The sequence below is a fragment of the Athene cunicularia genome, assembly GCF_003259725.1.
Source record: "Athene cunicularia isolate RWA chromosome 2 unlocalized genomic scaffold, athCun1 chr2_part1, whole genome shotgun sequence".
In the NCBI taxonomy this organism is placed as follows: Eukaryota; Metazoa; Chordata; class Aves; order Strigiformes; family Strigidae; genus Athene; species Athene cunicularia.
In genome coordinates, this window is record NW_020799095.1 from 136,540,940 (window position 1) to 136,553,305 (window position 12,366).

The following is a 12,366-nucleotide window of genomic DNA, read 5'->3' on the forward strand; positions in this document are numbered from 1 at the left end:
GTGTCTTCACTGGCAGAATAAAAGTTAAATGTGTACCTACCAGTATTTTCAAAAAGTTACTCTTTCAGGAATCTAATTATTATTAATAATAATAATAATAATAATAATAATAATAATAATAATAATAATAATAATAATAATAATAATAATAAAAATATTACTAAACCCCTGCTTTTTGGCTCTGTGTGTTTCTTCTCTCTGCTGCTTATTTACAAGAATTCAGGGCTATCTCGTAACATAGAAATTCAAGAAAAGACACCCAAAAAAAGCTGAAAATGGTATAATTGTGTGATAGAAAGGTGTCTGTGAATACAAGCCAGTTATTCAGGGGTTGAAAAGAATAGTGGATTTTAACTTCCCTCTTTATAGCAAGCAACCTGGGTCTACCTTCATTGCCAAAACTCTAAATCTTGTCACAAAATGTCATTCTTATCAATAAAGTGCTTGTAATTTTCAAAATATTTTATCTTTCTGTAAATGTAAAGCAAATGTACAGTCTCCATGGAAACTAGACATCTTCCCAATTATATACATGGGTTTTAGCTTCTTTGTAGGAAAATAGAGTTCTCATTTAAATTTCATATTTTTTGATGGCCACTGAAAATCAATACTTAATTTACTGATAGCATAGCTCATAAACTACACTTACATACTTTACTGTGTATGTTCAGTCTATGTTTTTTGTTCTAACAGAAGGGAAAGCCATTTGCTGGGGCACATTGCTATACAATTTATTTTACTGTTAAAAATTTTAAATGAACAAGAAGTATAGACCTCTATGCAGAGCAGAGCATACAAATTAGTTCATGAGCATCAGGAAAACAAAAATTCTTAAACATCTGCATTTTAATTGTAACCAGTGCTCAATTTCAGTGTTAAGCCATTAACAATCATTACACCATTTTAAAATATCAGTGGGAGAATGTCAAAGAAGATGAGTCTTCTGTTTTTACAAAAGGTTTGCCTGTGGCATACTGTGTGCTTTTGTGAACCATTTATCTCCTAGCTTAAAGCTGTCATGGTATGAAATATTGCAACTGTGATTCTGCATGACAGAATAATGAACCACTGAAAAAAAGTCCACACTGCAATGATTTTACCACAGAATTTTTGGCTTGAGAACCTGAAAAGCTGCACATGAAATAGTTTTTCTTTTCACTCCATCAAAAACTAATCCAGGCCAACGAGTTCCCTTCTACACATGGAGTATGCTATTCCATTGTTTGCTGTTTTCTTCTATACTGACCTGGTTTTTAGCTTAAACTCTGATCTATTAAAGATCTGATACACTGGACGCCAAAATAGTTCCTGAAGAGGCAACATTCAGCAAATATTTGAATGCTATATTTCACATTAAAAGTTGGAGATATAGGGAAAATTATGGAAGAAGAGATTTTGCTGTTTTCTTTAGAAAGATTGCTTTAAATTATCCTATGTCAGCAGCTTTGCTGGAGTACCCCTTCATTCTCCAAAAATCTTGTTTCAGCTCTTCATTGTTGTGAATAATCTCTTACGGATCGACACGTCATGATGCACATTAGAAACTGAATTCAAGATGAAAATTCGTGTCTTTACCCACAAAGGTCAGCATTTTTTTTTTACCACCTTGTCAGTGAGTGATCCCTACACAATCCATATCAAGCAACACAAGTGAAGACGCTTTCTTAATGCAACGTCTTCTATCAGGACACAAAATAATAGAGTTACAGGTAATAATTTCCTAAAAATGATCTTAAAGAGCTCAGCATTAAAAAAATATGGATATCCTTCTCTGCAACTGTACTTTGATATATTGTGATGAGCTAGAGATGAAAGCTATTAGATAAAACACATTGATTACACAAATCTTTAAAATTTTAGACTGAGACAAATAATTATCTTGAGTGTAGAAAACTCAGGTTAAATTGATTGTCAAAATTACTTTGTCTTCCTTAATGTTTGTTACTGGAGTAATTTCAGTAATGATAGAGAAAGAGCATGGGTCATAAATAAGTCCATATTCATAATTTACAAAAAAACCACCCCATCACTGTGTAATTCAAACAAAGATTCATATTTTAAAATTTTAGCTTTTAGGTGCAAGGAATTCTGCTCCCTGTTACTGTAGGAGTATTATTGGAAAAGAAAACTGCTAAAATAGAAATACTTGTTTTGGCCTATTCAATGTGTCATGTCATCCGCATTTTTGAATGGCTGCTGCCAGGTATGTTTTTTTACCTTTCTCTTTCAACAAACAAGCATTCATATTTCTGTAGTCAAAAAAGTGGATTAAATACTTCCATGACATATTCTATGGGTACCTGGCATAATTGTTGTTTAAACCCAAGAAAAAAAGTAAAGGTTTATCCTGAGGCATGACCACCAGAGACCTTGAGAGAAATGACAGATACCCTATTATAATCATATCCCAAATAAATCACTGAATCCTTGTACATCAGGGTTAATCATACCTAAACCATGATTTTCCTTCTTCATATCAGCTTTTTTTTTTTTTTTTTTTTTTGTATAATTACTGTGAAAGGATCAAACAGAATTCCTTAATACTGTTCCTAACATGCTTAATGTGTAAAGAAAATGAGTATTTATTAAATTACTCCAAGTAGCTATACAGAACAGTGGGATTTTTCCCCATTACCATGTCTGGCCTTGAGAATTCTGTATTTAATTCCAGAAATCACATTCCATTCACAATGTCAAAGATAGGAAGTGTAGAGCATTAACATTTCAAATCTTTTTTTTTTTTTTTTACTACTTTTAGCTATTTACTTATTGACATCTGTGCCATAAACTAAGCATCGTATTTGATGGAAATGGGAGAACATAATCTTTCCAGTTTATCTAAAACAAATTAGCTAGGTCAAAAGCATATGCTTGTAACAGCTAGAAATGAATCCAGAATTGTGTAAATGTGTTAAATTTTTTCTGAATGTTCTAGAGGAATAAGTAGAGATTCCAGTGGCTTAGGAGACAATACCTTTAAAAGCCTGGGATTTTTGTAGTAGCCTATGCACCTCTTTGCTACATGTAAGAACAAATTAATTGGATATTAAGGGAGTTCAGTCATCATGAGTATGGCAGATGGATACACAGCAGTTCAAGCATTGTCTTTAATTTGGATAAAATATCTGCAGAATCAACATGAAGGAAGATTAATAAATACCGATCCCCATCACCAGGCATCTGTTATTTGACGAATCGAAATGTGAGCAGTGGGTCAGAATAAAATCCTACTTATCCAAGCATAAATCTTAAGTGTGAATATTTAAAGAATAAATTATATTCAGTATGTGGCATATTGTTTACCAAGGAGTCAAAGTGAACAACAAACTATCAGCTGTCATCACAGGCATTGTTTAATAATAAAGTGAGATAATTCATAAATCCAGAGAGATAAAACAGTACTGTAAAAGCCCCATCTTTCTGTGGGACAGAAAATGTCTTTAAAAGATTCATCTAGTCATCAGAAAAAATGTTAGGATGTGAGTGAATTTTTGATGGAGGATCTAGAAATCTACAAAAACCAGACAGATGCATGCTGCACTAATTTCAATCCTCAGGAAAGACTATGCCATTGTCTCATGATACAGAGAAGACAAGGATTATGAGAAGAATATTACCAAACACTGAAGACAAATGTTGCTTCCCCTGCTTACATGGATTTGCTGGAGCTATGTTACAGTTTCTAGAGCCTTGCCACATGATCTTGAGTGAAAAGAAGCCTTAACTGGTACCACTAATATTAGTGTGTAATACTAGTGTGACTAGTATCACACCAATATTCTAAATTACACATTAGTTGTCACAGTGAGACAAAAATAAATGAACAGTAATTTCAAAAGATAATGGTAAATATAAGCAGTTTGAGAAAACAGTGCAGTATATGAATGATAAAAACATAAACAAATATCAATTTAAAATAGCTTTTTCACATTAATATGTTTAATATAAAAGCAATCACACAAATCATCCAGAATGTTTGAAAGTATCCAAGCAACAAAAAGATATGAGACCACATCTACTTACCAAATTCCTTAGGGACAGTGATAGAGTAAACACAGTTGTGACCAACACTGTAATTCTTGGGGTAGTTTGGTGATAATACAGTGCCTTCAGACCCTGTTGACCGGCTTCCACAGGGTGCTAAAAAGTAAAGATAATCAGTTTTGAGTAATAGCAGAAAAAAAAAGCCAGTTTAAAGTGGTTTGTTCCACGTTGGTATATGCTGTTACAGTAAATTTTATTACACTTCTACACTGGATTAAATTTGTACATCGTGTGAAGTACCAAGTATGTGCTATTTCATTATATATCAAAAGAGAATTGATGGCACTCTGCAGTTTTCCAGAGCAATTATTTTTTTTCTTTACCATTTATCAACCATCTTAAGAAAATAATGATGTACTTTATACACAGTGTGCTATTATTCACAGCATTCAAAACTGTTACTCATTCTTATGATGCTTTATACTATGATAAAACATAGATTATGCAGCCTTTTTGCACACTAGTAAATTCTTACTCCTGCCAATAGACTCATAATTCAAAAAAAAAAAAAAAAAAAAAAAAAAAAAAATAAGAAAGTCAGGATTCCCTGACTGAACATGATGTACCACTTATTTATATTTCAATTATTTATAACATTATACATACAAAGGTAGGAGCAAATACTTTATCACACAAACATCAGGTTTATTCTACCATTAATAGCTATAATACTTGATAAAATGGCATACATTTTATACATAAATACAATGGTATTTACTACAACAATGTATTTTTCTAAGGTTAACAACAGAAGTTAGCATTTGGTATTATTCAAAACTGTCAAGCAAGAAAAAGCTCTTTCTCCTTTTTCTTCAACAGATGTTCAGGTGCATTTATCTGAAACAGTCATAAATGTTAGTATTTTCCTATGTCTATTAGCTGCTTCTCATATACTTTGTAATTTCATAATCTGTTGTCAAGATTATGACATCTGTTTAGAATACTTATTCTAACACACTGGACTATAAAAAATTTTTTTAAATGGATTTAATGTTAAGATATCTATTTAATTTATTTCCTCTGTTAAAACGTGACTTTCTAAAATAATCTAAAATAAGTACTACACAATGTTTCATTTGCTAAACACACACACACACAAAAAAAAGGGGTTTTTTTGTGATATGCTCTCAAAATATTAATATCTTCTGAATTATATGAAATAATAGATGGTGGTCTTAATATTATTTCAGAAGATTTTATCTCATTTTTTAATACTAAATACAAGCTATTTATTAGTGTAGCTATAATCATACGTTTTAAGACTATTTTTAGTTAATTCACACAAAATATATGGTAGCATATACCATGAAAAGAACATGTCTTTTAATGCTTAGCAACTTAAGACCTGTTGTTTTGAGCATGGATTTCTGTAATTTATATTAACTTGGGTTCCTCTCAGAATGGTGTAGCTGCAGAGTTTGACAGACCGTGTACCTAAAACAGGAGCAGATGGTACCTATTGCTCCAGTCTGCATATACAATTTGTAAATGATTTAGTGGGCTAGCTTGAAAGTCATGGTATTTGAAATAGGTCAACAGAAGGATCTTGACTTTTGCTTGTGCATGTGTGTGTGCATGTGGTAGACGTCACACACGTATTAGAGATTAGCAAATTATTCAGGACACAGAAGAGGACATATTCTTGGCAATGCTAAGTACAGTTTTACTGCTAGGCACCCTCCCTGAGATAGGAAGTAAGCACTAAGACTACCACATATACATGCAGTATTGTTCGCTACAACTGAAAGAATAATCCCAGTGTCTTCCCTCAATCCACCATCATGTGAAATATCAGAAATAAATGCTTTATTGTGAATATGTACTCAGATGATAGAATTATTGTTTTATTATTATTTTGCCAGAAAGCAATAGAGTCTTGTCTGTGTCTCACATCCAGGGACTTACTTGCCTTATTTGAAAAACACAAACTAGAAACTCTTCACTATGTGAATGTGGTAAATACTTTTGATGAAAAGTATCTGCATCTCATCTTGTAAATACTCAAGATTTTCTATTCCAGATTTTGGAGAATATGGAAAAATATAGGCAACAAGACCACTAAAACTAAAGAAAAGAGATTCCCAAAAACTTATTACTTCTCGCTAATGCCATTTATTTCTTTACTGTTTGTGAGTTGAATAAGTGAACTACTCCAAGGAAGATAATAGTCCTACTCCAGCACTCATATAATTATTATTATACTTCTGTAATCAGCAGATATACAATAATGTGCCAATTTAGGGTAAAAGTATGATTCAACCTAAGTCAATGACATTGACACCAAAAGGGACAGAATTTCATCCTTAATTTTTAATAAAATTTGAAGTAATAGCACACAATAGCAATACTTTAAATTAATAGCTATATATTTAGTACTCATCATACAGTGGACCATTACTTATAAAGTCCAAATTTTTTATACCCCTGTTCTTTTCTATTCATACAAGTTATACAGTTACTCAAGGTATCTGTGATTTTATGAAACTGCTAGTATGCTTAAAACAGAACAAAATTTAAAAAACACCCAACAGTTTCTTTAAAATAAACATACATTTTCCAATAATTCATTTAACATATAATTTTTCAAACATTAAAAATCAATTTTACTGCAGATTTTACAAGGTTTTTTTTCACTTTAGTGCAAATTATTGATATTGGTAGTTGTTTATCTACAATCAACAGTCACTTCTGAGTTATACCTTTACTAAATATTGTAACACTGTTGATGTGTTGATGTTGTAACACTGAATAATTTTGATAACATACTGTAATATCGAAGTGATGTCACCACAACATACTTTTAAACTATGAAAACAGAGAAACTAATTATGTTTGTGTCATACACGAGAATTTAAGAAAGCTAGTGCACTTTCAAAGTGTTAACTATGTATATGTCCAGCCAAAATATTTCACAATATTTGAGTGGTGATATTATCACAGCTGGTATAATCACACAAAAAAAATTCATTGATAAATGCACATAGATTTCTAAAAGTGATTAAACCCAGCAATTTTTGCAAATTAATAAAATAATACAAGATAAGATTTAGCACCTTCAAAAATCTGAGAGTTCTCATTATAACTAAGTCTGATTAAAACAACTTCAGTGTCTCTAAGAGGAGAAGATAAGACCATTTTATTTTATAATAGATTTTACTTAAAATGTTTGCATGACACATTGCCTGAAACATCTAAATTTTTTTCCCACACGTTGAATACCATGAAAGCAACATACAACTGCACTGGTTTTATAGTGGGCACATATCTGGTCACATAAGGGGACCAGAGACACAGTACAAAGTTGGAAGCAAGATTTCCTGAAGAACTTCTTTAGGTACAAAATCATAGAATCACAGAATCATTCAGGTTGGAAAAGACCCTTGGGATCATCGAGTCCAACCATCAGCCCTACTCTACAAGTTCTCCCCTACACCACATCCCCCAACATCTCATCTAAATAACCCTTGGTCAACAGAGTTACCTGCAGACTATGCTACAACGTGCCCAGTATAGACTAGATTTAGAGATGAACTATTTGTCATTCTGACACATTGACATATGTAAAGTATAACTTGCAGCAACAACAAAATACTTGAATTGAGTAATTCATAGTAATTTCTTACACTTGGTGTTCTCATTATGGACCTTTTCACTCTGCCCTTTCTGAGTTTACTAATTTCCCTTATGGTGTCTCCCATTGTTTTCCAAGTGCTGCTATAATGACTCTATCCTCACAAGAATTCACAGTCCTGGGTCTCAAAACCAAATAGTATAAAGGCAAGTTGAATCAAGATGTAAGCACACAGCTGACCTTCACATTCTGAGAAAAAGTTTAGCTTCATAAATCATTAGGTTTTAAACCATTTAGTTCTTACAGCAGCAAGGCTGTCCTCCACAACCTTTCTGAATGTATTGGGAAGGAAGATGATGTTTATTTGATATTTTAGTAAACCCAGAGTTTACTGACTATATTTCCTTCCTTACCTTTGGGAAATGCTTACTTTAAAGTGCCAGAAGTTTCAGGAACAGGAGATTCTACCATGACTATCACTAAACATTACTATTAAGAAATAAAAGATGGATCCAGAGACATGAAACCATAGCTACAGTGAATTAAGAACATTAATTGAAACAAAAATAAAACATTTTCTTCCCCTGGAAAATATCTAGTCAAGTTGTTTGGTTGGATATAATTCCATAGCCACAGTACTACCTATTGACTTTCACTTAAGCTTATTTCAGCTGTGTAGGTCTCATTGCTTTTGCATCACTTTTACAATGCAGTGATTTATTTAATCTCCTAAAACCTGCAAAGTTAAAAAAATCAAAGGTTGTGAAAATCAACATGTCTAATTATTATGCTGTGCATTGAAAGGTCTACCTACAGTAAAATTCCTAACAATCCCATCACATCTACAAATGTAAACTGTGTTATTTAACACAAAAAAAAGTAACAAATGCTGAGCACCACTTCCCTAGGAATGACAAAAATCCTGTAGAATAAAACAAACCAAAACCCAATCAACAACAACAACAACAAAAAAAAAGAAGTTCAAAAGGCAAATGATATTGTCAAATATCATTCTCTAATAGTATTCCAGTATTGTTTAATAATGTTTGCTTAGACTCTGATATACTTAGCACTTTCTGTATTTATTTTTGCTTCAGTTCATTCTCTGACATTCAAAAATACTCCTTAGTATGCTGTCCTTATCCTGCTTTCCAGGATCAGCAATGGGGCACTAATAGGAGAGAAAGGGATTTGACTGTGGTAAGAATGTGATAAGAGCTACTGTGTTGATGCAACGGTCACTGTTTACTTGAAACATTATTAAGCATTAAAGGCAAAAAGTTCCTTTTCTGCGTGTGCTCAATTCACTGCAATGGTATCTTGTCTTGTAAAATAGCACTACCTGCAGCCCTTGAAAAAGCCCTATCATAACAACATCGAAGTATCACCCACTCTGCACTGTAAGTTGGTAAGCTTTTTATCTGGAAGATTACCCATCTTGATCATTAGTATTCATAAACCTTTGACAAAGAACTAAATTCTACCTCTTCAGGGCAATGCACTAGTAAATAGGAAATAAAATATAAAATGCATTACCATCAGTAGTGACACCATTTCTCACATTTCAGCATAGGCTAGTTGTAAAAGAACGTAGATGTTCACCTCAGACAGGCAACATCACACAGCAGAATGACAACAGAATTTTCTACAGCTCCAGCAAAACATTACAGGGTTAAAAGTCTCATGTCATGTGCTTATTGCTCCTATGTTTTCCATCATGGCTTTGCAGTTTAGCCAAGGAAAAACTTCAGTAAAAGAACTGTGAAGAATGTACTACATGAGAATCAATCTTGAATCTTTTCATCTTGTGAAGAATTGAATATTTTTGCTACCATTTATTTTTCTGCAGCTTCAAGCTTTTAATTCCTACTACTGCTTCCAGATTACCTACTTTCTAGCTCCTACAGCTAAGATCTAGTAAAATTTAATTGTAATTGCAATTAGAAGTGCCATATTGCACCATCCATTTCTAAACAGCATTCCTCAGTGGAATCAATGGCAAATACTGCTTAAAAATGAATGGCACAATATGGCTTTATGTCATGCAGATAAATTTGATTACACAGCTACAAATACAATAAAAAATGAAGAATAACAGTGCATAAACTCTTCAAAAGGAGGAAAAATGTGCCTTAAACTGCTGAACGGAATACTGACTTTTTATCTAATGAGCTGCCGTTTCAAAATCCAGACTAGGATACCAAATATTTAGTTGTTCTAAATGAGTAGCTAAAGAAAATTAATTATTTGGTTATGTGATGTATGTTTTTAAATTTAATATATTGTTGTGGTTTAATCCCAGCGGGCAACTAAGTACCACACAACTGCTCAGTCACTTTCGCCCAGCAGGATGTGAGGAAGGGTAAAAGTGAGAAAACTCATAGGTTTAGATAATACCAGTTTAATAATGTAAATAAAATAATATAATAAAATGTATTGAAAAAGAAAATAACAGAGAGAAATAAAACCCAAGAAAATAAGTGATGCAAATGTTCACCACCACCTGACTGATGCCCAGACAGTCCCCGAGCAGTTGCCCCCCCAGCCAACCTTCCCCCTAGTTTATTGTTGAGCATGATTTCATATGGTATGGAATATCCTTTTGGTCAGCTGTGGTCAGCTGTCCCAGCTTCTTGTGCATCCCCACCCTCCTTGCTGGTGGGGTAGTGTGAGAAGTTGAAAAGGCCTCGACGCTGTGTAAGCACTGCTCAGCAATAATTAAAACATCCCTGAACTATCAATGTTGTTGTCAGCACAAGTCCAAAATATAGCCTCATATTAGCTACTATGAAAAAAAATTAATTCTATCCCAGCCAAAACCAGCACATATTAAGTCACTGATTGCCATTTTTCCCAGTCTCATATAATACAGTGTCATTCTACTTATACTTTTTAATCCAAATGATGAGATTTACAGTTGTAATGATTTCTTGTAGTGGTTAAATCAAGACGAATTAATACACAGGTATCAATAAAACTAATAGAGGGACTGATATATCACCACAAATAATGCAAAGGAAATCTTAACAGATAAGAACTGTAGACTTAAAGAATTTTTTCTAAATTCCTAATTACAAATACTTTTTTAATGGATATCAGTCTGCAAATGTGAATCCGATGAAGCACCTAAAATTGTTTTGACAATACAATGAATATGGAAAAGACAATCTGATACAGAAATATATATTTTAGTTACTGTTTGGAAATACAGAAACACCTTAGAAATAAAAAGATACCATCAAATACAGAGAGAGAGAGAGTGCACCATCATACAGCTGGAAAGCAGTACCAAAGAAAATAGTATCATAAAGAATATGGGAAAAGGTCCTATTATGATTAGCAGGAAACTCTGAAATAATTGGTTTTGTTTAGTCTCCAAAAGAGAAGAATGAAACCATGGGCAGACTAGTCACTTTTTCAGGATGAGGTAGATAAAGACTGCAGAAATTAATTTTTCTCTTCATCCATAAATGGTAGCACAACAATTTTAATAAAATCAATAAATTTTAGATATTTTCATAACTAATTTGGGGAAATTACTGAAATTTTTGGTGACTCCTGGAAGAACAAGACATATAAATATCTGTCATTATGGGTTAAGCATATCCAATCAGATGAGAGACAGTACTTCAGTTTTCTATAACTAGTAATGTAACTATGCATATTAATTGACTATAACATGAGAAAGGGGTACATTTTGTTTTCATGACACCAGCAATGCTAAACCCACAAACTGAGATGATGAAGTATCATTTTTCCTGTCAAAAATTAAAATTCATATAGAAAAAAAGGTTATGAATAAAGAAGTATAAAATGGAAGAACCCCTAAAAGGCAATTCTTTCAATATAAATAATAATTAAAAAACCCTATCAAATTAAATTATAAAAAAATTTGAAAGCTTTCTGAAAGATATATAGTCAAGAAAATATGTCTTATAAGGAGAGTACCGTGGAACTCAAAATCTATGTAGTTTAGCAGAGAAAGATAATTTGATACATTTTAAGGAAATCATTTCAAGAGGGTAGTACCTCTTTCTTTTCAATAAAAAGAAGGATAAAAAAATTAGTAGAAGCTAAAGCTAATTTTCAGCTTGTGCTTTTGGTTTTTTATACATAAAGTACATACAAATACATAAAATGCAATTAATCAAATTATTTCTGTGTAGATCTATTTATGTATATTTTTCACCAACTTTTACCTCTAAAACCAATAAAGCTAAAAATAAATCCAAATAGCTTTGTGTCTTCAGTTTCCATTCATTAAAATCTTTAAAGCAAAATTAAATGTCTTTCTGAAAGTATGAAAAGCAGATTTTATATAGCTGAATATGAGATATGCTTCAACATTCAGGGAGAAAAATACAATGGAGAATTCTTTTAGCCTAAGTTTGGAAAAAATGTTTGCTCTCATATTAATGATTAATGATTATTAAAAGTCAGGTAAATTACTGTTTTTCCTTATGAACTGTGGTATACAAAATTTTTTAAAAAATCTATAGAGTTTCAATAGGTACTGAAATCATGTGTTGCTCAAAAATAGTTTATTAAATTTACTCATTTGCTCATTATGGAAAATTAAAAAATTAATTTTCTGATATAAATATGAACTGAGATGTTTCACATCATCTAAATTCTGCATTTTTTTCTGCTGTAGAATATGATCACAGCTGATGGCTCCTTCACAATACTGGCTATTATCCAAATAGCCAAAATAATATTTATTTGCAGAATTGTCTTTCCCCCCCCCCCCC

The 12,366-nt window shown here is 32.3% G+C and overlaps 1 protein-coding gene across 1 annotated transcript in view; it reads right to left on the reverse strand.

Annotated features, from left to right (window-relative positions):
* The window catches only part of CSMD3 (CUB and Sushi multiple domains 3), a 622,514-nt gene that overhangs the window by 173,371 nt on the left and 436,777 nt on the right, over window positions 1-12,366 (reverse strand). Inside the window, exon 32 of the mRNA XM_026841511.1 lies at window positions 4,024-4,140. Within this exon, the coding sequence (XP_026697312.1) occupies window positions 4,024-4,140 (117 nt within the window). The remainder of the gene's footprint in view (window positions 1-4,023; window positions 4,141-12,366) is intronic.